The 27557-nt window shown below is 42.2% G+C and overlaps 1 protein-coding gene across 3 annotated transcripts in view; it reads left to right on the forward strand.

The window, feature by feature from the left end:
* The window catches only part of babo (TGF-beta receptor type-1 babo), a 136842-nt gene that overhangs the window by 46414 nt on the left and 62871 nt on the right, over positions 1 to 27557 (forward strand). For all 3 annotated transcript variants that reach the window (XM_037426564.2, XM_037426565.2, XM_037426568.2), the window contains one exon: positions 22615 to 22848. In XM_037426564.2, coding sequence (XP_037282461.1) covers positions 22615 to 22848 — 234 coding nt within the window. The remainder of the gene's footprint in view (positions 1 to 22614; positions 22849 to 27557) is intronic.

Below are 27557 nucleotides of genomic sequence, written 5' to 3' on the forward strand. Positions count from 1 at the left end.
AAAGTCAAGGATCAGCAGAAACCTAACTTTGATTCCCAGTAATATTGCAAGGGAATCTTATGCCTTTGTCATCAATGTTTTCAAAAAGTATGGCGTGTTATTCCTCCTCTTGTTAAGGCTGAAAGATTTGGAACTGTTATTGGATCATTCAATACCAAATGTGGTGCTTGCTAAAAATACATTTCTATAAAGAAATGAGATAATTACGGATATAGACATTCCCATTATTTTCCCAAAATACTCCGAGTGGCACAAATTTTCGTGGCGGTTGACCACTATTTAAAATTCGCAAAACGGTTGAAAACCAGATACGAAAAGAAAATTTTCTGTAAACTTTCTGTTAAAAAAAAATTTTCTGTAAACTTTCTGTTAACCTTGTTGGTATGATTCTCAATAGTATGCACTTTTCCAAAAATTTTTTTCTTGGACCACCTTAAAGTGCTATAGATGACTCAACATTGGTCAAAGTCACATTTTTGCCAAGTTTAGGATTTTGTTTTAGAGCCTATGGGCCACACAAGCAAAAAAAAAATTGTTTTACAGAGTTTGATAAAAAGAATTTATTAATTTTATCTATAATCATCTTCTGTTTAAAAATTCTGAAAAATGCTGCTAATTACTAACTTAGCCTACGTGCCAAGATATGAAACAAAGCTACCAAAAGGAACTATTGTATAACAAAAGCATCGTGCTCGAAAAACGCAAAAAGCCAAGTGTTAAAAAAATGTGTGAAAAGGTCGATTTATAGGGAATTTTTTTTTGTACCAAGTTTTTCACTATTTTGTTAATTTCACAATGTTGCCACATCTGCTAAAAGTTTTGCCGCTCAAAATATTTTTGGGAAATACTGTAGAAGTAATGTCTACATGTGTAATTTTCTCAAATTTTTAAAAAATAAAAATTGATTTTTTGTGAGCTCTACAGCTGAGACAGTTGACCCTGTTACTAGGTGAGTATTGAGCGGTGTGCACAGTGGTTGCGCATTTAAATGACGTTCCTGCCGGAGCAATGGCTGTTTGTTGTTTTAATGCTAGCCTGACACCTTAGGAAGGTGCTCCTCCACAAGTGCTAAATACTTGGCATGTTTGCATAGTGCTGTAGCTTGCTTGAGGTTTGGGGAGGCTTGAAGCACTATGCTGTTGCTTTAACATTTTTGTTTTGTCCACGTCTGGCAGCAGCTTGAATGCAGTTGAATCAGCTGCAGTGCAGGGCACTTTACTGAGAGCTATTTTCCTCTCCACAAACACATGTAGTAGGTAAATGTATGCCATGCAAGGTGGCAGTGGTTTGCCAGCTTGGTCTGCGATCATTATTTTATGCCTTTCATTTCCACCAGTGCAACCCACAGATAATGATGCACAAATTTTAGTTGAACAGAAGCTTGGCAAGTTGACCAAAGAGAATCTTTTTATGACAGCCTATCTTTCCATTCTTCAAACAGAGCAGTTAACTATATTCTGAGTGTATATAACTATACTGTGTCAAGGCAAAACAAATAAAACTAATAGTTGATTTAGTGTATTTTGTTCAACCATTGAGTGAGAAGGGGACCAAAGAGACCAATATAATTATTCTCAGTCTATTTTATGGCCCGTGCAGGATCAGGTTCTCTACTAGTGATCTCCAATTTGGCCTATGTTATGCCAACTGATTCCATTTTATATCTGCAAACTTTATAGTTTTGTCAACTGTCCTTAGCCGCATTTGTCATATCTTGGTATTCATTCCATTGGTCTCATCGACTGCCAGTGGTCTTTCCGTCAAGGCCAGCTAAAGTCTTTTTTTTGTTTGTTTAACGTGAAATAACATATTGGTTATCCGTGATTGTTCTCCGACCTATAACTGCTGTATTCTAATATTACCCCTGTCATTTTCCATTTCAATGCACGCTGCGTTGTCCTTAACTTTTACTTTAGTTTCTTGCTTATCTTTTAAGCTTCAGCCCCATATGTTATTAGCATTGCTGTTTCAGAGCGAGTGCTTGGGATTAGTGGTTAATACAGTTATGATATGTAGAGATTCGGAAGAGTAGATGCAGATATATCTGTACAGCTGGTTAAGCAAGCAGTGCCAGCAATATAGATTAGCTTGTGCCAGTCTGTCTACTTTGTCCTCTTCATCTCAGTGTCACTGGTAGCTGGTTATGCAAGCTGCGCCAGCAATATAGATTAGCTCATGCCAGTCTGTCTACTTTGTCCTTTTCATCTCAGTGTCACTGGTACATATTGCTGCGGGGCCAGTGATGATGATGATGATGATGATGATGATGTTATGGCAGTTTCTAGAGAAGCCGTGGTCTCACTTTTGCATTAATTTTGCTGGACCATTAAAGAACCAATACATGCTCATTGCTGTAGATGCATTTTCGTAGTAGATAGAGGCCGATCCTGTACCTAAACCACCGACTATGCATTCCTTCACTGTGGGTCATGTTTGCTGCCCATGAACATCAGTGAACCAGTCTTCATGAGTGCTTTCAAGAACTTTATTCGAATAGTATCACTCAAGTGCTGACACCCCATGTCGTTCAATGTTCAAACAGAAATGCAGAACGGGCAATTCAAAGCATCAAACTGAAGCTAACGCAAGCTACTGAAAATAGTTTTACATGTGAACTAGTTCTCATTCTTCAAAACTACAGAAGAGCCCCCAGCGAAATCACTGGACGCTCACCAGTGGATGTTATTGTGTGCCTAAGATGAAAACTATCGTAACATTGTTACATCATGACATGCCATCTAACTACTTGCGATTCGACCACAAGATGATCCATGGTGGTGCGTTTTAGAACTACTCCCCCTGGAAGATCTTGAGATTCAATTTCCTGGATGGCTGACAGTGCTGCTGACAATTGTGTCTTGTGAAACGGTCAATTGTGGTGTTACCCTCAGGAGTGCATGCGGCCAGACTTTGCTGCAGTTGATTCATCTCCAGGCTTTCCAATGCACTGTGCAAGCCAGAGCAAGTGATTCTTGTTGCTAAGTGCTCGTAGTTGAAAGGAAGCTGAAGCCAACTTTGTTCCTACTGCCAGTGACAATACGAAGAAGCACAAGGAACCGGTTATGCAAAGGGATGCTGCACTGTCATATTTTTGTCTTTCTGATAGGGAAGCCGCCAAAGCACATTGGTACTGGGTTTCACTAACAGATAGTTTGTCTGGAAATACATATTTTATTTTTGAGTGTGCCTCAGCAGCCATTGGTTGAAAGGAGGGCAGACACTATCACAATGCAATGAACTGCATACAGCATAGGAAACTGAAGAAAATCACAAAAGGAAGGTAAAAATAATAATCTCGGAAGAGTGATGAAAAACTGCAATTTGGGTGAATATTAGTGCTATAAAAGGTTAAATCACTAATCATCAGCAATGAGTTCTGGAACAAATAGCGCATGCACCGGGGATGCTGTTGCATAAGACACGTAAAAACATAGGGACATAACTCATCACAACTGATGGATCCCTGCACAGCTTTCTGGAGAATTTACATGTTACACACAAGTGGGCTATCATGAATTAATTCGGCATATTCAAGTTTGCTAGGTGATCATGATTTTATTTTAAAAATGAGCCTGCATTAAAATACAGGCAGATGTTTCTCCATGTGAGTTAAGTGCTGTTTGTGTGGCTTGTCTGTTGCAACAGTGGTAATATCAGTCAACCCTGAGGGTAACGTAATGTGTGATGCTAGCTTACAACTTCCAGAAGGCTTGCTCTTGCTCTACAGATATTTCCACAGCTTGAATAATTGCAAGGCGCTCAATGCAAACGTACTTCTACCTCATTGATAATAATTTCTTGGATATTGGGAAAGAGCACGACACTTAGTTAAGTGGGGGAACTGACCATGGCCGGTGCCCTGGCCATGCATTCTTCAGTTTTGTGGCTCTTTTGCTTTTGTAAATCTTTGCTGTGGCCGGTCGAGCTTGACGTTCTACATCCGTTCCAGTGGTGGATATGTTACGCTTGTATATTCTTTGGTTTTATATTCTTTTATATGCTTTGCTATTCCAACTTAGTCTTTTGCTCCCTTATGTGCCTTTGCACAATAGAGAGAAACCGTGTTAAAAAGGGGCTGTGAACAGAAGCTGAAGCTGCCTGGTGGTCTTTTTTTTACTGCCTCAATAAGTATTGGCTTACCGATTCGTGAACATTTCAGGGTAGTATTCAGTTTCCATTTAGTAACACCCATTTGAAATCTTATTATTTTTACAATCCTAAGACGACAACGGGGCACTGTCGGCTGCCATAGGCACTAACAAGGTGACAAGGTCTTAGTCGTAAATGTATTGTTAACTTTGCTTGCTCGGAAATGATAGATTTTTAGGAATGCTAAGAAGTAATAGAATGATCGAGCAATTTTTCAGCTCACAATTGTGCTCAATGTCCAAGAGCCATCTGTGTTCTAATCCTAGTGGAGGTGCATGAAAGGTGTCTGAACAGTGCCCGCCCCAGCTTCTAGAAGCATCTGACAGATGGCGCACTCGTCTTGGCCCTTTCAGTTCAGAGCTATACATGTGGGTGAATGCAGTGAGTGCTCGTTTTATAATTTTCTGTAGCAATGAAATCATCTTCGTTGATTTCCAAATGTTTGCTGATTCCGGGAATTAGCGGGTATTCAGGTGTTGCACAAACCCACATGATAGATTGGGCGACTTTTGCCGTGGCCAAAATACTGGCTGCCAAAAGGAAGATTCCCCAGGCTGGTCTATGAGGTTCCACACACTGATTGTCACGCCACTTACATCAGTAAGACAGAAAGCCTTCCGGAAGGGATACGGCAACACTGAAACAACGTGAGTAGCTTCTACGCTGCACGAAACCCTCTCACAGAATGCAGCGAAAAGATGGACCATCGCATCAAATTCGAGAAAGCCCTTGTTTATCAACTCTGAAGGTAGCTGCAAGAAAAGGCAGTTCTTAGAGTCCTGTCATATCCAAACAACACCTGGAAACATTAACTGCTCAACTGGGATCTTGTCAAGTATATATGCGCACGATCTGCAGAACTAATGGAGAAAACAATGAAGCAACAAAAACGACGGGAAGAACTACGATGGAAAGGGGGACACCGCTAAGAAAAGTCACTAGCTTTGGAGCTGGCTGAACAGTCACCCTTGAAGAAGGGACCGAATCAGTCTTGAAACGTCAAGCCAGGTTATAGTTTTTAATTTTAGCATTAGAAACTTTGGACTAAAAGTGGCCGGAGAGTTTATTTTATTCATATCAATTTTTATCTAGCCAGAGAGTTGTTTTATTCATATAAATTTTTACCTAGCCAGAGAGTTCACCTCTGCATAGGTACTCGCAACTGTTCTCATTACTCATGATGATGACTTGTGATGTAATCATTGTAAGTGAAAAAAAAAAAAAAAAAAAACCTCTTGTAATTGAGGTGGCAGGAAATACCGTGTTGTTCGCAGATAGCTTTGTCTTTTTATGAACATTTCAATGTTACTTAGGTACATTCTCAACAGTTATTTTACTGTATTCATAGAATGTCAAAGGGGAATTTGTGGTGTGTACGAGAGCCGTGGAATAAAGCTTGGTGAAAAAGAAACTGCTTTGTTTGCATAGGTGTGCGGGAAGTTAGGGTGAAATGAAGCACAAGGGTAATCAATGCATCACTTTCGAGTGGTTATTGTAAATCATTGTCTAGAAACGAGAATGAAGCATAACTGTGGACTGAATGTGGTATGCGTTAAACGTAAAGTACAAATTTGCACCTCCTGATGTGTTCTACCACAAAAAAAAAAAAAAAAAATGAATACGATGCTACACTAAACGTCAGCTAGAAATACCCACCATGAGGCCCTTAACTAGTTGAGGGCAGCATGCGCAAAGGCTTGTTGTGCTTTCTCACAATTGATGTTAGTACAGCTAATCTTAGGAGATACAGGGAGAGTTTAAACTGTGCACCTACTTATAATCTGCTGTTAAGGCAAATTGCAAAGGAAAACATCTGTTTATTCTGGGGAGAAGTGCATGTTTGTTCTTATAGAAACTATCAAGACAGTGCAACTCTTGTACATGTCTTCGAAGAATTTACTGTAAAATCCTGAGCAAGCGCCCACTTGTGGTGAATGATAATTGGACAAGATTTGGAGGTGGAGCTCTTACTTGGTTGTGGACCGAAATTCAAGATGACGACAGAGGAGCCACTAGGAAGTGGTTCTAATGAAATGCTTTATTGAATACTCTTGTTTTACTACTATTTTTACTGAACCAGAGGGAATCCTTGCAGAAAATTTCATGTGTTACGACAAGGAGGAGGGAATGTTTTTCATATGATCTCCAACAATTTATGACAACTCAGATTGCAACCTTAAAGCACCGCGCTGTAAAAGTACGAAGGAATCATGCACATATTTAAGGACTCTCAGAACTTTGATTCCTGGGCAGAAATTTGTCACGGTTAGCTGACTGAAAAGTTTGCTTGATGGTAAGGCCAGCTGCTGTGAATGTCATTATAAGTGGATTGCACTGTTCTTCACCCTTGCTTCTCTTTCTTCTGTTATTCTCTTTGTGCAGCATTTATTCCAAGGTCTTATGAGAATTACTGGTATTCCTGATGAGTTAGCTGGATCTTGTGTCGGTATCTTTGTTGTTGCTTTTTTCGTGTCCTTGGTCTGGTAGGGCTTTCTCTTGTGGCAGTTACTCGGAGTTTCTGCTGAATGAGCTGTTTTGCGATTCTTTGGAAAGATACCATTGGCCTGCATGCCGTCGTTTTCAGAATCCTCGTCCCCATCGGTTTAAGTTAGGATATCTTTGGCCTAGCAAGACACATTTACTAGGGTGCTGTGCAGTCTGTCCTGTGCGTGTGTGTGTGTGTGTGTTGTGTGTTTTTCTGAGGAGGTAAGTGTTGCCTTTTCAAATTATGCTTCTAAAAACAATGTCAACAAGCTTCTTGCTTTGATGAATGCTTTTTTCAAGATGGGTTCTTACATGCATGGATTGAAGGTAAAGTTGTTGGTTGTATTGACATATTTGGCATGGGGTGTGTGCATCTAAAACATGCTAGAGAATGCCCTCACTCATCCCCCTCCAGTCCTCATATCTAATGATGGGTCCGCCCATTAGTAGATAACATTACATTGAATGCACTATTTTTGTGCCGCCTCTTTGTCAAGGGCATTGTTGCAAAATTCTTTCTATGGCCTGCCTAATGTCTGAATGAAGCACATTTTATAAAATCAACTGCACCAAACAGTAGTAGCAGTTTTGCCCCATGTTTTGAAAGCACCTAATGTGCATTTGTATATTTTGTACCGTGCTTATCCGCAGTTAATGTGGTTTTGATTTTGGAAAAGCTGTGTTCGCTGAGGGGTACAGTAGCTTTTCATATTCACACCACTGTGGGCTAGCAGATTTTACTACTAAAGGCTTGTATTGATTGTAAAAGCGGACAAACATTTCTGCCGCATGCTGTCAGCTGAGTTTAAGTGAATATATTTGCAAGTATGTCGTAGGGACGATTGTTTTTAGAATGGCTACAAGATATGGGGCTTATGCATGCTTATACTGATGTATCACAGTAATACTTTAACGAATACAAAGCACAAGATGAAGACAGGACATACTCACAAATAAACTTTTTATTAACTCCATTTAATCGCGCTTTCAATAAAGAGTTTAATTGGGAGTACAGTGCATGTCCTGTCTTCATCTTGTTCTTTGTATTTGTTACTGCACTGGTGTAATACATCGGTATAAACCCAAAACAACTCACTCACCTAACCATTACGTATGCTTCTTGGACAAGCTTGATTAAGTTGATGTCATTGCAGTGTCAGGTCACTGGATTTATTGGTGACACTACCGTGGTTGCTCATGCTAAGATGGGGCATTAATAATATGGTGATCTTTTGCTCATTATCTGGTTATTTGCTGGTAGTCTTCAATTTTAAACAAGCATTAGATGTTATGGGTGTTGGTAGACCGTTAGATGTTATGGGTGTTGGTTGTAAATGAATCCAATCCAAGGCACGTTGCTCAGTTGGGCTACGATGCCTAAATCTCGCTAGTCTGCCATTTCCCCATCATCTTGAGCTATAGGCCATGTCCGTGACGTTATGCGTGCACAGGCGGCGCCGCGATGCATCAAAGCATAGGTTGCCATCGGAGCCAGTGCCACGAAACCCGCGCAGGCAGGATCATGTCTTTTCGTTTAAAACTGGGCTCCTGTGTGGACGATTCATTTACGTTGTGTTCCCGTGGGCAGCGATTGATTCGTGCCGGGCGCTTTCCCAGCCACGACTGGGCAGAAGAGGAGACGTGCATCGTGTCTTGCCTAAGTCTGCTCATTGCCCAGCATGGATGGATAGATGGATGTTATGAGTGTCCCCTTTATAACAGGGTGGTGACATGTGGGCCACCAGGCTCGAAAGAAAAAATGGTCTTGTAGCGCAGCGCTCCAAGTGGCTGACGATGGCAGGCATCACTCCCTGTGCCAACGCGACACCTGCACTTGGCACACTAGTGAGCGGTCTTTTGTCTGGCGGGCTCGTGTGCGCCATTAGGGAGTTAGGGCTTGTGTGCGCCATTAGGTAGGGCAATTGCTGCCACTGCACATGCATCATAACGCAAGCCGCCATTTGCACTTGCGGTCTGCCCACAGAAAATGCGAAATAGCATGTGGCGTGTGCAGCCCGCAAAGTGCTGGTGTCGAGGCTATGGTGTAGCTTCCATTGTGCATTTTGGTTTGCGTGGGGGGATGCTATATAAAAACTCATATGGTGCCCACACTGCCTACAACACTTTTAAATATCTCTATTGACCCCAGTGTATTATACGTTACTTTGAAACGTGCTTGAAAAGGATACCAGGTGGAAAGTGTAGGTTTCAGCCGGCATGGCTGGATCATATGGTATACCATAACTGGGTGCGATAGGATTCAAGCAATCCTTATAGAGTCAAGTGCGCAATATGTCAAAAGACGTTTGACATTGTAAGGATAAGGAAATGTGCCTTGAAGAGCCATCATAAAGGTGTAAATGACCGATTCAAAGTAGCAGCAGGTGAGGGCTGCTCATACATCGCAAGTTTTATGCACAGTGAACCTGATGTCCGAGGCGACTTGTCAGCAAGAAAGCACGGCAACTACTTTTCTAACTGAGACGCTTGACGAAGACTGCAGAAAGCACAACTCTGTGATCAACGCAGAAATATTGTGGACGAAAGTTGTGTTGTTGAACTACTTCTATATAGCTCCAGTGCATCCATTTTGCAACTGTTTAAAAACATGCTTCAGGACAGTGAAAATGCGCGGAGATTCACCTGCTCTGAGAAAAAATGCGCCCACGTCGCGTGCCACGGTCTGTGCCCATTTTTCACTTCACAAGTATGACAAATTATGGAAAAGTCATTGCATTTTGTAGAAAAAGAGGCTGAGATAGCTGCTCCTAGTGTGAAACACTAGTGTGAAACACAGCTTCTTTCTTGAGTCATGTGAGAAAATTAAATTATGTTAAATGCTTCTTAGAATTTTTCGTTTGCAGCCTTGAAATAGTTGAAAAGGCCTTGAATTTTTAGCCAAATATTGTGTGCGAACGCTGCATTTACTTACGCGACACCTCTGAGGTGTGAAGCTTTGATTAGGCATGCACAAGTTGTGAACTGCCATTATGACTAAATTATATTACCGACCTAGTGGCGGTAATAAACTTTAAAAAGACTACTTGGCGTATGAATGGAATCGTAAAGAAAGAATTGTGGATGAAATGCTCTCCGCAATTCCAAGGATGCCTATGTCACTGAATCTTTTTTTTCGTTTACCGTTATTGGCATCCTTTTTTTTAGATGCGAAGCAGTTTTGTTACTAGCCTGTTTAACGTTGTTGCTCGCAGTGCGTGCACGTGACGTCACTCTTTCCCTAGCCTGTCGCCGCCTGCCGCGTGTCATCTCTCTCGCTTCACCCTCTCCACCGCTCGCAACGTTCAAGCCCACTCCTCACGTTGGCATCATCTCCTCACCTGCGCCTACTCTCTCCATCTGCCGGTGAGAAGAAGACGTGGGTAGGCGCGCTCGCGCGCCGTCTAGCCCAGTTGTGGTACCGCAGCGCTGGCAATGTGGACAGCACGCCGCTGCTTGCCATACGATCACCGCGACGGGCGGGACGCCGCCAGAGCATACTTCCAACTAGTGTACGCGTACCTTTCCCTGCCGTCGCCGGCATTGCAGGTAAGCGAAGCCAATTGCGTTTGCGAATAGCGACGTCGCGTCTGGAACACCAACGAGGCACGAGTCAGGGAAGGCAAACGCAAGGGTCGGCAGTGAAAGACCGTCACCAATGAGGTGCGAGTCAAGAACACCGATCACGTTCGAGAACAGAGGTGGCGTGCAGGTAACACCGACGATACACCGAGTTACGCTTCAAACCGTTCTTCCAGCTCCCGCGTCGACGCCCGTTTCAACTGGGTCAACGCCGTGCGCACCACTGCTGCTTCACATCCCATCAGGGTTCCTTTCGGAGAAATGATCCATTTTTTATCATCCTAGATTAGTAAAAAAAAAAAAAAAGCTGTCCTGTAAATAGCTTATTTGAAGCATGTTGTGCATTTTCAGCATCCACTGATGCACACCAATGTTCAGTTCTTGATGACTCATTGGACCGACATATACCCTTACTGAAGCCTCAACGCCTGCGGAGACTTAAATGGACAACCCCACCAGCCACCCTGCAGAGTTGCTCACACAAGTTGCGTCGCTGCCTTTAAAAACCAAACATAAGTGACCTACCGTTTCAAACTGATGCATCTTCCTTACTAACCAAAATGGGATTCCGACTTCTTTCTACATTCCTGCGAATGCACTGTGTAAGACTTACCAAGAGTGAATACACGGCTCGTATTCGTCTTGTTGGCCACAGCTGAATTGTGCAGAGGAAGGGCTCTTTGCTGAGATTTCTTTTCTTTTTTTTAATACCAACATTTCAAAGCCTAGCTGACTTCATTTCATGGGTGAGAGGGCAGAACAGAAAGCGTAGCAGTGCCTACATGCGTGCCTGGTCCTTTTAACAGGTGTGCAGACAGGCTTAAAGCTTTTTCATAGACTGCAGGAGTAAGCAGTTCATTATTAGCAGTTCTTTTTCTTGGGATGCAGTCTGATTTGTATTAGTCCATGATATTAGTGATGTTGGGATATTTAGTTGCGAAACTCTGGTATTTAAGTTAGCGGATGCTTCGCTCCTATTCTGAGCATTGCTGTGCCTAGTCAGCTGGGCCTAAGGTGGTATTGTGTGCTGTGAAGGAGAAAAGGTAAGCACTGAGTCTACTGGCCATGTAGGATGTACTTCTGCATATTCATAGCAAGGTTTACTTTGAACATCCTGGTGGATATTAGAAGACCAGGAATTATAGTGACAAATTTTAAGATTCGCTTGGTGATCTTATATTCTGAAAACTCATTGAAAAGCCACAAAAAAGCCAGCATGTTGTGCAGCCTCTTCGAAAAATTTTTTGTCTCGGTTATGGAGCCGTTTACTGTTGTACCTAGTCTGATGCTTTCATGTGCACTATAATTAGTGCTGAAAGTTAGAGTACTTATATTATTATTATCCATCACGTCTCTAAAAAAAAGTTGCACGCTGTGAAGTGGCTGCAACTAGGGGACATGTGGAGGCACAGCGCATGCGCCTGCGCTTACCTCTCGCTGTTTGCAGCATGTGTCATGTGTACATGACCTAATAGTTGCCATTGATGGAAAATATTCATTAGAAATGTTTCATGGAATTTTTCATGTTATCATTCTGTGATTAAACACCCTCACTGGTAAGCTTCCCATTCCACTAAATTTAGAAAACCACACATAAAGATACAATTATCAGCCACATTTAAATACAAGGATAGAATTCTGGCCCGAAGGGTGCTTGTTTGTCTACAGGTATGAAAAAAAAAATGCAGTTTGAAGAAAATGGCATGAAAACTTGTAAAAAGGGCCACAAACAGGAGGGGAACAGCTTGGTAGGTTGCAGCCATGCGACACCCGGCAACAGTTTCTGACACAAGTTCCCGCCTGTACGTGCATCCAACGAAGATTGGGTTTAGTGCAAGGCGATGTTGTGAATTCATCGGGATTTCTGGTTGGGTCCTAAAGTTAAAGCCTTTTGACAGAAAATGTGGGCTTTCGCAGTTGACAATTTTAATGGCCAATAAGGTGGCAGGTGTCCTCAGGCATTTTGACTTTTGGCAAGTTTACTTTTATTTTTCCACTTGTTAGAATACTTTTGTGGCTATTTCTGTTGCCTTTAGTATGGCATTTATTGATTGCTACCTTTTCTTGCATTATTTGGCCTGATGCTCTTATTGCTGTTCAGTAACTAGGTTTATAAGCACAAAATAGTTTTCTTTTTTTTTTACCACTTGATAATTGCAATGGCAATCTGTTATAATGATTGAAGTTTCCAGTTTTTACAAGGGAATTGCTTTACGTGTTTACACATGGACTATTGCTGTGTATCGGAAATAGTCTCATACCTTGGATTCCAAAATATAAGAGTGATCAAAATTTGAACAAACTTATCGTGTGTCAGATTGCAGTAGACCCTCAGTAAACGGAAATCTGTTTAACGGAACTGCTGCTTAAATGGAGCAGAGCATCAGACAAGATTGGTTTCATTCGTGCATTGTGCGCCCCTGTTCATCTCTCAGTAAACAGAACTCCTATTAAACTGAACACTTTTTACTGGTCCCTTCAGGTTCCGTTTAATGAGAGTCTGCGATATTTCATCATGTGTGACTGTGTTTGATACTGCAAGGGGGTGGTACCAGAGGGAAGATAGTTAATCGGCTTAGTACTAAATGAAATATTCTTAAGTTCAGGTCAAACAGGGCTCCTTGGGCCCAGCATGATCAGGCTCTAAGTTACCCTTGGGCGAGTGTGCAGTGTTGAAATTTTGTCTTCATCAATCTGGGAGAGGTCTCGTCATCGCCATTGCTTCCACGAGCTGCTGCTTTCTCGAGGACACAAACCCATCATTCTTTTTTTATTTAATTTTTTTATTAAAGGATCTCTGACAGCAAAACTTTTGTTTACAACTTTCTTAAAGTAATTCGTAGGTTTGCATTTGGTAATCATAAAATTAATTCTTGAATGCTTTAATGTATCGTATAATTAATGCTACCATTGAGTTCTGAACGATTTTGAGTCAGTTAGAAATGCCTGTCTGAATATCATAAGAAACTAGCACTCTGTAGCGGGGGAACGTCTGAACTCAAGCTTTGTTGGTGCTAAACGCGCCCTTTTTAAATATGGGTACTTGCGAGCGGTGAAAAATAAAACGATGTGGGTGCTTTAGTCTTAACGTGTCCCCCTCAGAAAAAAAGAAACAATTGGTGTCAGCAGACGAAACCGTATTGAGAGCAGCCTGACAACAGAGCGAGGGGTGTCAAACGATAGTCTTCACCGGGTGCCAGTCGGGGTATTGAGCGCACCTCGCAAATGTTCTCTGACGGCAGTATTCTCCTTACTCGTGAAATGTCAGGCGGAGCTTCTCTCTACATCAAACCATAGAAGTTGTCGTTTGTTGATGATAACTGAGATGAGCACTCACCTTTACTTTAAAACCATGTTAAAATATCTTGTAGGCAACGCTTATCACTAGATAGATGGAAATGTGGGGCTTAACGTGTCAAAACCACCATAAGATTATGAGAGGCGCCGCACTGGAGGGCTCCGGACACTTTGATCACCTGGGGCTCTTTAACATGCACCTAAATCTGAGCACACGGGCCTACAGCATTTTCGCCTCCGTCAAAAATGCAGCCATCTCAGCCGGGATGTGACGTGCAGGTCAGCAGCCGAGTACCTTAGCCGCTAGACCATTTATGCAGGACAATGCTCATCACTAATAATTGGTCAAAAGGGCATCTGCAAGGACTCTCAAACAACACAAACATCTCAAGTTTCCCAATTGGGTGTCGGGGGTCCTTTAAACGCCCTCACTGGGTGGGTATTATTAGAGGGGGTGTAGGAAAAAAGGATACATTGCAAGCATAAAAAAAAATGCGAAGACAAGTCTCGTTTAAGCATAAGGGAAAGAGAAACATAACAGGGCAATACAATATAACATAGCAACAGAGTACAAAATAAAAAAAATCAAATGTGTAATCAAGAACAGAACAAAAGGTAAATGAAGACTACGCTTTATCATTCTTTGGATGGTCATTAAATTTCGAAATATTGGTTTCTGTTGTACGAGGCAGCTGGTTCCACCTCATCATAGAATGAATGCATTAGTAAAAAATAAAGCAAGGCTTGGGATGCATTTGATCTTGAGAGGGTGATCATGGTGTGGAAAGATGGCTTAGAGTGAGTGAAAGAAATCTTCATGAAGCAAGGGATGATAATAAATTCTGTGAAAAAAAAAAACAGGCGGGCAAATTTACGGTGATTGTAAAGGTTGTCAAGACCTGCACAAGCTTTTAGGCAGTGAAACTAGTAGAACGATACTAGAGAAGCAGCACGGTTCTGTGAAGATTTTGTGTTATCCACAATGTATCTTTGTCTTGAGTCGCATATGGCTGAAGCCTGCTCCATCTCATGGCGAATTGAGGTAATATATTAAGTTTTAACCTGCACAGGAGCATGACACAGAGTATGTTTTAAATAAACCAAGATAGTGGGTAACAGTTGCAAGAACGTAATCAACATGACAGGTCCGGGATAGGTCAGATTGGAGGTGAAATCCTAAATGCTTGTATGAAGTGGCTGACTCTATGGGTGTGTCATTAAGATTATATGTGGTCAGTAGGTGGCTAGAATTTTAGTAATGGAGACAACTTTAGCCTTATAGTGTTTAGCTTCATTAGCCATGATGAACACCGAGAATTAATGGAATCGAGGTCAGATTGTAATGATCGTCGTTGTTTTTGATGTCGGTGAATTGTATAAGTTTGGAAGAAATGCTGTTAGCTAAGTAATGAATATTAGAAAGAGCAGAGAGCCTAGCATGCTCCCTTGTACACAAGATGTGACTTGCATCATTGAGGAGGTGAATCGAATACGAGTGGAAACCATCTGATGGTGTTGAGGTGCGTTGACTTGAGTAGTAATCTGTGGTGAGAGACGCAATCTATTGCTTTCCAGAAGGGGAGAAGCAAGATGTCAACGTTTAATCCAGTGTCTATGAAGGCAAAGAGGTCATGAGTAAATCCTGCAAGTTGAGTGTTGCAAGAGGATCCTTCGCGAAAACCGTGTTGCTGTTAAAGCAGGATGTTCTAATGTTTGAGACAATTGATGATCTATGAGTGAATAATATGTACGAGGAGCTTTTAGAAAGTGCAAGTCATTTGAATGGGTTTTCAGTGGAGAGCATCGAAGCGAACACCTGTTTGAAGATTAATGTAACATAAGCTATGTGCTAGTTATGAAGGGTCGAACCGCATGATAATGGCTGCAAAGAAACTGCAAAAAAGATTAGATAAGTACTGTAAGATAAATTGAGGATTTTTCTATTAAATCTAGGGGTTTTATAGATGCAGCATCCTTAAGGTAAGTTAATGACTAAAGAAAGCCATCTTCACTTGTGACAATCGGGGGCATAGAGTAATTATTAGATGAACTGAACTGGACAAGTGGGAAGGACTTCTTGAGTAAAAACATGAGAAAGCATTGCTATAAATGATATCATCGAGTCTATTACCATTGGAATTTGTTAAGGATGATTCAAAATGTGAATGTGGGTTTGCCCTAAAATTTACTGGGGTTATTAGCATATAGAGTAAGATGATTCTGTAAAGCTAATGACATGTAGTTTTGAGCATTCTTTGGTAGTTCCTATCACACTCATAGGTTTCCCATGTAGTTGTTAGCAGCTGCCAGCCTATACTAATGCTTTGTCCTATTATTGGCTGTTTGCAATTTCTCGATAAACCAAGGTGCACTTTTACTGCTCATAATTGATATGATTGGTGTGTGTCTTCTAATGAGTTAATGTGCTTGATAAGGAGTTGTGTTTGAACTACGTTCAGTTTATCTCAGTGGAACGAAATCGACATTCAGTTCAGAACTGTTCAGAAAGAGGCTAATTTATGATTTATTTGATCAAAGTTAGTCCTTTTATAACAGCTGCTCAGCCCAGATGGTTTTTCTTTCAAAAATACAGTTAACACATCCAGTAATATTATCATGGTCAGCAAGACCGCCAAAGGGAAATAGTTTAGAAAAAACGTCATTATGTGTTTGCTAGCGGTTGTGCCCCGCCCTGCAGTGGTCTAGTGGTTATGGCGCTCGACTGCTATCCCAAACGTCGTGGGATCGAATTGCGGCGGCTGCATTTTCAATGGAGGTGAAGGTGCTGCTGGCCCGTGTGCTCAGATTTGGGTGCACGTTGAAGAACCCCTGGTGATCGAAATGTCTGGAGCCCTCCACTACGTCGTCTCTCAATTCATATGGTGGTTTTGGGACGTTAAACCCCACAGATTATTAATGCTGGCGGTTGAACCTGTGGATCACGAAAGTTGTGTGAGGAGTTAAGCTGAAAGTCAAGGTAAGTCTGTAGAATATCACTTGCTGAGACAGATTGTGTCCTAGTTGATACTTGGGAAGTCGGAAAATCACGAAAAATGATCAGGACCGAATTCGGGAAATGCGTACACACATCAGTAAGTAGTCAACTAAATTCGTCAGCAAGCCCATCACCCAAGTTGGGTGTACGAAAGGACACGAGCAATAATGTTAGTATTAATACACTTTAGAGAGATAAATACAAGTTTAAAAAATAATCAGTGAATGATTGGGGAAGCAATCAGTCTATTTTTAATCACAGCAAGGACTCCACTACTCTTTCTGTTAATCATGTTTCATCGAAAAAATTCTAGCATAATTCGCAAGAGAGAATGTGGTTGTCAGAAATGCAATCGGCCACATTTCTCTGAAGGGGACAGGGTAAGAAAAACTACTCAAAATCATTCTTTTTTCTTTTTGCAATATTTGAAATCTGCGGCCAGGAAAACCTGGACCACAATCAGTGCAGTAGACTCCTTTTAAACGAAAACTAAAGGGACCAGAAAAATGTGTTTTGTTTAGGAGGAGTTTCATTTACTGAGAGATAAACAGGGGTATATTATTCAATTATTAAACCAAACATATTAGGGCCAACATTCAAGCAGCAATTTTATTTAATAGAGTTTCATTTAGTAGGAGTAAACTGTAGTTTATATGTATCAGTTTCTCTCTAGAAATGACATATTTCCAACTTCATGTGGTAGCCTGCCATGCCCGTAGAGAGGGATTCCTTGCAGTTCAAGCATCATAGCTTTATAAAGAGGTTACTGTTTGCAAGCTGGAATGCATTCGGCCGTTTAGAGAAGATTGGGCTAGAAACAAAAAAAAGCAGAGGTATCAAGCTTTCTGTCGAGAAATCTCTATCTAGCCAGGGACGTCTTAGTAGTGCATTCATTGTTAAGCACCAAAACTATTATCTTCTGGCCCTTAGCAGTAATAGTAAGCTTCGAGGACTTGCGAAAAGCTGTCTGGGCCACATATTTTCACATGGCATCAATACATCCCACGACCTTTGCCTGAAGGACGCCAAAACTTGGTGTAAATTCAACAAAGCCCAGTTGAATAGTGAGCCATTCGTTGCAAAGCAACGCCTTCCAGCATCTGTTACTGAGGCTGTTAAGCTAAATTATCCCGGAACGAGATCATTCATGATTACTTGTTAAATTTCTCTGGAAAAACTGAAAACCCAAACAAGTCGTTCAATTGTCGCATGGGAGCTCACTCCAGATAACATTATTTCTCGGACACCAAACACTTAAACTATGCACTCTTGATGCTCTGCTCACTTTTAATGATGGCACTGTAGCCTACGTGAATGTGCTGAACTCCTTCGGAATTTCGCCAGGGCCCTGCACAGTGCAGGGCCTACGGTCCTGACCTGCGTTCACAGTACTTTGCTGACAGGGTAGCATAGCAGGTGAAAAAGGAGGCACTTTTCAACAGAAAAAGAAAAAAAATTATATTCATGATAAGTATCTGGCTGTTGTCTATTGAACGGGCCCGTCAATATGCTGGTAACTTGTCATTGTGAAATGTACATTTTTAGCTTTAAATGCGGTTGTCTTAAAACATGCTTTCTTTGTACTTATGTTCCTAGCAACTACCCTACATAGAATCGTAGATTTTGGCCAGTATTTAGATAACGTAATAGGGAATATTCTGAAGCGGTATTGTTGTGTGAGGAAGTGCTCTTCTTTAATACGACATCTACTAGCAATTACAGAGTGGTGATTGCCCCGCCGCAGCGGTCTCGTGGCTAAGGTACTCGGCTGCTGACTCCCAAGTCGCGGGATCGAATCCCAGCTGTGGCGGCTGCGTTTGCGATGTAGGCGAAAATGCTGTAGGCCCTATTCTCGGATTTGGGTGCATGTTAAAGAACCCCAGGTGGTCGAAATTTCCGGAGCCCTCCACTACGGCATCTCTCGTAATCATATGGTAGTTTTGGGATGTTAAACCCCTTAATCAATCAACCAATAAAGAGTGAAAATTAGGTATCTTAAAGTAAAAAAAAATTACGAAAAATTAGCGTTGCAATATTGAGCACCAAATCTGTTTCTGTAAAAAGGAGGAATGGCTTATGATCACAATGATCGTAAAATAATTACTGTAACTCTTACGGTTATGGAGAAAAAAAGTACATAAACTTTGCCTAAAATACATGGCGGGTATAGGGCTTGCCCCGTTTCCTTGAAGCATGTATGAAGCCCTAGATGAGTCGACAGGAAGGTGCGACGCTTTTGGCCTTAACACTTTTTATGCTTGTATGTAAGTAACAGATGTCATCTAATCATTTCAGGCCTGGTAAAAGTGGTAGTGCATGATTGGAAATGCATTATGATTAGAATTATGTCGTTCAGCAGGTGGTTCAAATACATGCACCACCCGATCGCCAGATGTGCAGTTTGTTGTACGACTGCTGGATACGGTCGCTATCTTTATCATTTTTGAAAACTGCCATAGTCTACGGTACTTTTGACCCGCTATTTTTGAGTATTCATCTGACAGACTAAAATTGGTGCTCTTGAGCTTTTAGCCAAGGCCAAGGATGGATTCTACTTTTTCATTATAAAATTTGGCAATGATAACTTGCACCTTGCCATTCGAAAAATGCCCCCACCTCTGGAAACGGAGGTAACAGTAACACCAAGCTTTTCTGTACAAAAGGCTTGAAGGTGGTACTACGAGAGCTCCAATGGCTCGGATCATGAATGCCAAAAAACATGTTCCACCACCTTGAGCGAGTTTGTCTTGAATTTTAGACATGTGAGCATTCTCATTTGAAGCAGGCTGTTTAGAAGGCAGCGATTTGATTTTTGTTTCAATTTCACGTATTCTCTTAGTCAACTGATCCAAGTCATTCCCGAGGCTGGTGTAGATCTGCAAAGTCTTATATATAAATTCAATAAAGTCTTTGTTATTCGCTTCAAGATGTTGAACGGCTGCTGCCACAGTATCTAGCTTGTTATTATTTGTTTTAATCGTCGGGCCCTGGTTAACTTGCACACCGCCACAAGAACTACGAGGTGCCGAACATATAACAGTGCATCGAGCATATACTTGGCATACACCGGGAGGCCACGACACAACAAACATTACTGTTGCAATGACGCTTGGTCTCTTAAGTAACTAACCTGTACAAATGGTTAGTTACAAAGGATGTTTCATTTTAAAAAGTGTTCCTTTCGGACCTGCTGTCTTTTGTCTCTCAAAACAGCCTGGTAGCCAGCGAACCTTGAGGTCTGCCACATGCAAGTAGCTGGGAAAGTTGTAGTGAGCAAATCTTGCATCACTGGTATGCCAAAATGGAATTGCCGTAACAAGGAAATGACAAAATTTGAATGAAAGCACAGCAGGGCAATGTCTTTTTGTGGAAAGCCGCTACTCATCTCACTTCATTATTATCATCATTCTCATCCTCTTTTAGTCTACTGCAGGACGAAGGCCTCTCGAAATGATCTCCAGTTTGCCCTATCATATGTGAACCAGTTTCATGTTAACCCTGTGAACTTCTTCATTTCGTCAGTAACTTTCTGCCTAACTAGGCTTTGGTAACAATTCTGTAAGTCTTACTGTCCATTGGATGTCTGTTCTTTGGATTGTATCGCCAGTCCACGTCCATTTTTTTTTCACTTGGTGTCGTAGTCTGTGTAGGCTAAATAAAGGGGTTTGTTGTATTCAGCAGCTTTCTCCATTTTCTGTTTCATCACATGAATGTTATCCATAGTAAAGTAGCCTTTCCTGAACCTGGCTTGTTTTTTTTTATTGCTTGAAGTCAAGTGTTTCTCTTTTTCTATTTGAGATAACTTTCCTAAGTATTTTTTTTGTATATCACTGAAAGTATGCCGATAGGCTCATAGTGCTTTAAGTCTTTAAATCTCCTTTCTTGTGTATTAGTATAGTGTTGGCATGTTTCTAGCTCATTGTAACCATTGCCATTTTGAGGCACTGAATGTAAAGTGTGCCTAGTTTTCCCCAAATAAATTCTTTCTTATCTTACTTCGTTCTCACACCGTCTCACTCCGTGAACTGTATTTCCGTAACGGATATGCCATAAAATATATACCAACAGATTGCAGTGAAAGACAAGAAGGAAAAGTTCTGCAGCGGGGCGTCGAATCAGCGACTTCGCACTCCTCAGCGCACGACACTAGCCGCTACAGCACTGAGTGACCCCTCTCCAACATGTTACCGGTGAACCATTTATATTCGCCATGCTGGTGGTCTTTGGAGCTCGGAAACTTCAGCGCATATTAGTAATCTGTAGCAAGATGGAACGACGAGTGCACGTTGGGCATGTGCGCTCAGGTTGTCGTGCTGCGCTACCACACGCGTCACTGTGCACGTGCCTCCACATAGTGTGTTCGGCGGGGTCAAAGTGTGTATAGATGCCCTCTAGCGTGGTGGCTCACTCGCGTGTGCGCTTATCTCGGGATTTGGGTGATTTGTGCTTCTTGTGCTTTACCCTGAATTCGCTTTAAAGTTGCTGTAGTTAAAGAGAGCACGAATGTCAATTTGTTCGATGCTGCGGCTGTATTTACGAAAGGAGTGAGCTGCTCTCACAGGAAGTAAGAATCGTGTCAATTGTTTGTCTGCAGTCGTCCTGTGTGTGCTAATTTCGAGCATGTTTCTGATTGAGGTGTGCGCTGAAAGTTCCCAGCAGCTTGCCGTTCTTCACATTACATTGCAATTCGTTACTGCAGCATTCATTCCTTCGCACTTGTGGCGAAACAATGCACAATCACTGCTCAACTACATCTGTGAGGACACATTTCACTTTCGTGTTCCCAAAAAGAGGCATCAACCGCATTTTGTTAATTAGTCACTTCAGATGTGGTAAAGTATTTCTGCCTTGCAATAGGGTTTTGTGTGAAAATGAGATGAACATGACAATCATAGAATTTTTATAAAATATGTGTATTATTTCACTATTATGTAATTGTGAGTGTCGGGCTCTTGCTACTGAATCAACACCAGGGCATCCATGGCGGTAGCTTCAACCTTGAAGACACCACCACGTTGCTCAAGTTTACGCTTATCGGAGATTGTTCTCAAGTGCTCAAGTTTGTCGGCATACTTCTTGGCATTTGCAGATTGTCAGCATAAAGGAGGATAAAATTGGAACGCCTGGTAGTGTTGACGGCAAGGCCACAGGAGGCCATCGTGAGGGTAGCACAGCTCAAGCCGTCAGGTGCGCTGCAGTCACTTGCGACGACTGTGCGTTCAGTGAGTCAAGGTGCTGGGTGGTTGCACATAATTGCCCATAGCTGCTTCGCTCAACTTCTGGTGGGATTGTTTGATGGTGCTGTCACCTCAACGCTAACATGTAAAAATGCCGTTTTATGGTCACTTCAATTTGAGTTGGTGGCAATGCTGAACCTTTTGAGAACCTGTTGGGGAATCGAAATTTATTAAGATCGGGAAGTAAGTAGAATCGGGTGTCGTAAATTAGGTGCAGTGTGGTCCGTGCGAGACCTTTAATTGCTATTGCGATTGAAGAGATTCTGATTACCCAAGTATCGGATGCATTTCTTGCACCTGTGTATGGGTTCGTAGCTCAGGCCTTTGTTGTTATTGAGTTTGTCAGATCTTAGTTTAGTCACATGGAATTCAACATTTATGTATTTTTGTTGAGTTGCCTTTCTTTGTATTAATTATTGTACATCTTACAGAACTTACTAAAAAGGCCATTAAAGTAGTTTTTATTTCACAAAATTTTTTAAATATTTAAGCTTAATCAAATGCTTGTTTACTCGATTTTGTCATCTAGAGTGTTGACATTGCTGCACAAAGAATCTGAAATATCTGAAAAAAAAGTGCTTCATTCAGACATTGGGGTATAGAACAGGCTGTTGATAAAGAAACAGCTTTGGTGCACTTGTTCAAAATTGCAAAATGTTTTTACATGATGCATAACTGTTGGCACATGCTGTATTTATGACTACTTGTTGTTTATTAGGCAGGCATTTTGGGTACTTCATCTCTGTTCGCAATAGCTGAATAGAGCAATGGGTAGATTAAAAAAAAAAAAGAAATGACACTCATTATTGTAAGGAACAGATACCAAGCCCTTTGACGTCTTAGTGTGCCTAACAGTGCGTGGGACTGTGGCAGGCAATACAGTGGTGGCTTCGTCCTGGCCTAGTACACATGAGCTGGCTTTTGCCATTGGAGGCCCCATATGCCTTGTGTGCGTGGTGCTCATGGTGGTGTACCAGTTGTGGCAGCAGCGGAGGCGCCATTTTCGTTACGAGATGGAGACGAGCCTGGAGAGTGAGCCAATCTTGCTTCCTCCTGGCCAGACCATCAAGGACATGATTGAGATGACCACTTCTGGCTCTGGCTCAGGTGAGTGGGGCCAAAGTTTTTCCATCCACGCTTGACCGTGTTAGAACACTTGGCTAGGCCTAGCTAAGAAAGGGTTGCAACAGCTGTGCCGATCGCATCAATTTGACACAATTCCCCATTTTTGCGCTGAGTTGCGCCAAAACCATGAAATTTGCTGAAATTGTGGCACGATACACCAGAATGCCCGTCTAGCTTCAAAGTTTTCTCAGTTGCGCTAATTTCTGTGAGAAATGGCGGCCACGTTGGCCATCTGCAGTTTGTGTTATTAATCAATCCAAGCGCACAGACCCTAACCCTAATCCACGGTGTAAGATATATTCCCATTAGGTCAGGGCACTTGCGACACGCGATCAACCAGGTGAAGTAACTGAGCCGTGTGCCATTAATCCACAACCGCAGCAGATACCTATTCGCGGGACGATGCAACTTCAACACAAAAAAGCGTTGCCGCAGCCTCAAACGCTTCGCGGGAAACCACAATTACCGAGCACGCAGGCATATGCATTTCATGCCCTGTGCTTAATTTGACTGTGTCATTCTGTGTCATTCAGAAATGATGTGAATATTTTCAGTGCTGCAGTTTTTAGGGCGTGCACTGATATGTAAACTTATTTAGAGCTGAAAACAGACACAAGTAATGTGCTTACATATGACGGGTGCGATATACTGAAGAGCAGTTCCCACACCTTGCGGCGCTAAGTGAAATTCAGTTTGGATTGCATTGAGTTATGCCGGCATCAAAAGGGCATCGCTGGCCCACTGCCCACACACTCCGCAGCTCAGAAAACGTATAGCGGTGACCTCGCGCCGCTGCTGAACCCACGTATCTTGTGCTCAATCTCAACCTCTGCCCGTTTCCGTCTCCTTCATTAAAACCGAATGATCTAGGCCGTGTACTCAGATTTAGGTGCACATTGAAGAAGCCCAGGTGGTCCAAATTTTCAGAGCCCTCCACTACGGCGTCTCTCATAATCATATCGTGGTTTTGGGACGTTAAACCCCACATATCAATCAATTCATTAAAACCGTATCGGCATGCGGTCATTTCTCATGATACTGCATCGTACCAGATATGTACACCCCAGGATAGCAATCCTATGTTTCACTTGTTAGGTTACTTACTTAGAACAGGAAAGCATGTAAAACCCTGCACGTCTGTAAGATGTCATGCTTTCTGAACATCTACACAATTAGCACTGGTTTTAAAGTTGAAAAATAAATTAGCAGAGAGTGTAAAACTATCTTGCCGCTGCACTCTTGGCTTTCAAGTAGCTCTTGCTGGTGATTCAGCTGTGAAACGAAGCCTTCTATGCTTTGAGAGACTTCCTGGTACACTTTAAAACATCCACCTTGAGTCGTGTGAGAGTACGCTTGCTCACGTTAGTAAGCTGGCTAACTGAATGATACACGGAAGGGACAGAGAGTCCCAGTTGCATCAGTCTCACTTGGGCGTACACGTTGCCAACCAATTTCTTGGTTTGTTTCGACAGCTATTGGTACTCAAGCTTCTTGAGTATCCTGTGCGGTGAGCGAATTGGCGAACAACAGGAGAAAGAGCGCACTGGCAATGCGGAGGCCATTTTTTTTTTTTTGAAGGGATATATTGAAGGAAGGGAGTCGATATGATAGCAGTGGGAAACGTGGCAACTAAAAAAAAACCCCCGAGAAGTCTACAATATAATGCTGTTTCCCATAATATCACTAAATAATCACATAATACCACTATAGGAACCCTGGAAAATAAAAAAATATAACGTTATTTCACATATTATTAGTAACTTTGTGGTAATACTTAGTAAACAGCTAAAAATATTAACTGCCCCTTTTTAAATGACTAGGTTACACACTTACAAAATTTTTTTTTGTGGAACTACTTAGAGCTGCGTGGCGACACTGACAAAATGGCGTGGTTCGGCTCTGAAGCCTTGATTGCAATGCCACAGAAAGTTGTCCCCGAGTATAGTGGGATCACTGACGTCTGAAAAAGTTACTGGCCAATAACTTAGAGCAGTGAGTGGCATTTCTAGCACAAAAAAAAAAAAAGTCTGTGTGCCAGTTTGTTTTTTTCGCCACCCCTATGAATTCCCTCAGTTTCAAGGTTGCCAGCTTGGCAGATCCAAATTTGTATTCGCAGACTCGGACGTGGCAAATGCTAATGTGGATGTTGTCATTATTTGCTCAGTGGGGTGGTTCAAATACAGTTGAACCCCTTTAGAAAAAGCATGCTTTGGGCAGCAGTTCTTTTCTCTTATATGGGATGTCTTGTACCAGTAGGGTGCCTCGTATGCATTTGCTTATCAACCCGTATTTTATTGTAGGCAGACTAGTGTCTCTTATCCCCATTTGTCTCTTATATCAATGTCTCTTATAAAGGGGGTTCATACTCACACTGCATGATTGAGGGCATGTTGAATAGTTTGTATACTCAAACCTCATTATAGCAATTGTGTCTTTTGCGGGAATAAGTTCGTTATGTCCAAAAATTTATTATAAAGGTTTATTTCTAACACTATATCTAATGCAAGGATAGTTTTCATTTACTTTTTAATAACTGATATTTCGTTACATCCAAGTTCATTGTACAATCTAACTTCATTAATTCGGGCACGCTTACTTCGAACTTCCGGTTAATTCAAACTCACGATGAGGTTCCGTCAAAGCTATGTGTATTCCAATGGGCAAAAACGCCCAGTAATTCGAACATGCAAGCACTTGCGATGGTAAATTCGAACATACCGCGCGCCGAAAATGCTCTTAGCACCCCGCCAGATTCCGCGGCGGCACTTTTGACATCAACGCTGCGCGCGAAGGAAAGGAAAAAGAAAGAAAAGGCTGCGGTAGAACGTTTGCTCTCTCTAAAATGCCAATCTGCGATGCGCCTTTGCCATGCTTCTCCCTTTCCCGCCTCTGCCACGTAAAGATCCTTCTCCTTCCGACGCTGCGTGCAAAGAGAGAGAGGAAAAAAAAAGAGCTGTCGCGGAGAGTGGCTCTCTCTCACGCGCCGGTGCCATGCTTCCCCTTTCCCGTCCCTGCCATGTAACCCTTCTCCTTTCAACGAGGCACTTGAACGCGAAGAGAGCAAAAAAAAAAAAAGGCTCCCGTGAAGTATTGGTTTTCTCTCAAATGCCGATCTGCTTCTCTCTGCATGGAGACGCTCCTCCTTTCTACTGCTCCAAATTTGGTCTTTCGTGAAGAAAAATGAATGTTTTGTTTCTCGTAACCTGTTCCGAATTTGGATTTTAGTGCTCCACAATTAACATTTTGCTGCTTTAAAAATGGCTCCAAATTCCATTTCGGCTGTTACACCCCTGCTAAGAGAGTATAAGCAACATGCCTCCCAAACAAGTGAACATTTATTTACTCCGAAGCTCACCAAGCAAAGTCGTGTGGTTCCTTGTGCATACTTTCTTGGCATAGTGCATGGAAGCACCGTTTTACAGCGCTACAGTTCTCCCCTCTCCTAGTGAAAGGGTCATCGATGAGCTGCGTTTCATAAGTTGATTTGCTACAGAGGTATTGGGCACTGTCCACTTCTTGGGAACTTTTCAATGACTGGTTTGACCTGCTCAGTCTGGTCTGCTGGTAGTCCTTGTGGTTGTGGAACTTGAGATGATGCACGTACTTCACTGTTGCTATCCACGGGCACTGTTTTTTTCTGGTCAAGTGAAACCACGTCATGTCGGCCATCTCTGTCGATCGTAATGTGCTTTTCTCGTCGTTTCACCACCTTGAACAGCCTATAATAAGGGGACTAAAGTGGACGTTGGACTGTATCCTGGGTAACGGTCTGGTACACTCACATGATTTAGTGTCCTATAATCCCCCACAAAGATGCTAATCACCGCCTGTTGATTTGGGGACCATGGGAAGAGGCAATGCATATGGGCTAGATGAAGGGCACACTATGCCAAGTTCCATCATATGCGAAAACACACCTGTCAGCATAGCCGTAGCTTCTTGGGTGAAAGACGCTGTGGCCGCACATAGACCTGTGGTCCTGTGGTATCGGTGTGATACTGAACATTGTGTTTCACTTCGGCGAATACCTGTTGTTGCGTCAGCTTTGGAAACTCTTGTACTACGGTGGTGAGGCGCGTTTCTACGGACGTAGTAAGATTGGGCTGGTAGGAGAGTGCGGAAACGGCTTGTCTTGTACCATTGCCTGTCACAAAGGATCCTGAATCCATTTGTTCTGACCATCAACCAACAGACTGAAGTGTTGCAGGAAGTCAGTGGCAGACTTGACATCCACGTCTATGAGCACCCACTTAAACGTTCTATTCAAACTGAAGTTCAGCATGAACAAACAATGTCTGTATGTTCTTATTACTTTGTTATAGATGGCTCGGAGTGGTGGCGATGTACTAGGGTTCTTCCTTTCACTTTGTCACAGGGTTTCGCACTCATACTGGTGCCTGTGTTGACTAAGAAATGAGCCCCATTGTTGTGGTTGGTAACCAAGAATACTGAAGGACGACTTGAATATGATGCTGAAGCACTGGTCACCCTTGGTGCTTAATACAGTCATTTCCCAAGTGCGTGCAGGGTGAAACACAGTTAGACGCAGCACTTCTAAACTGCCAATGATAACAGCACATACCGTATTTACTTGCATAATAAATGCATAATAAACGAACCCACTACTTCATTCATTAAAATATGAATTTTTAATTTCCTCCCCGTAATAAATGCACCCTCTACATTCGTCC

Source organism: Rhipicephalus microplus, chromosome X (genome assembly GCF_043290135.1).
Source record: "Rhipicephalus microplus isolate Deutch F79 chromosome X, USDA_Rmic, whole genome shotgun sequence".
NCBI classification, from domain to species: domain Eukaryota; kingdom Metazoa; phylum Arthropoda; class Arachnida; order Ixodida; family Ixodidae; genus Rhipicephalus; species Rhipicephalus microplus.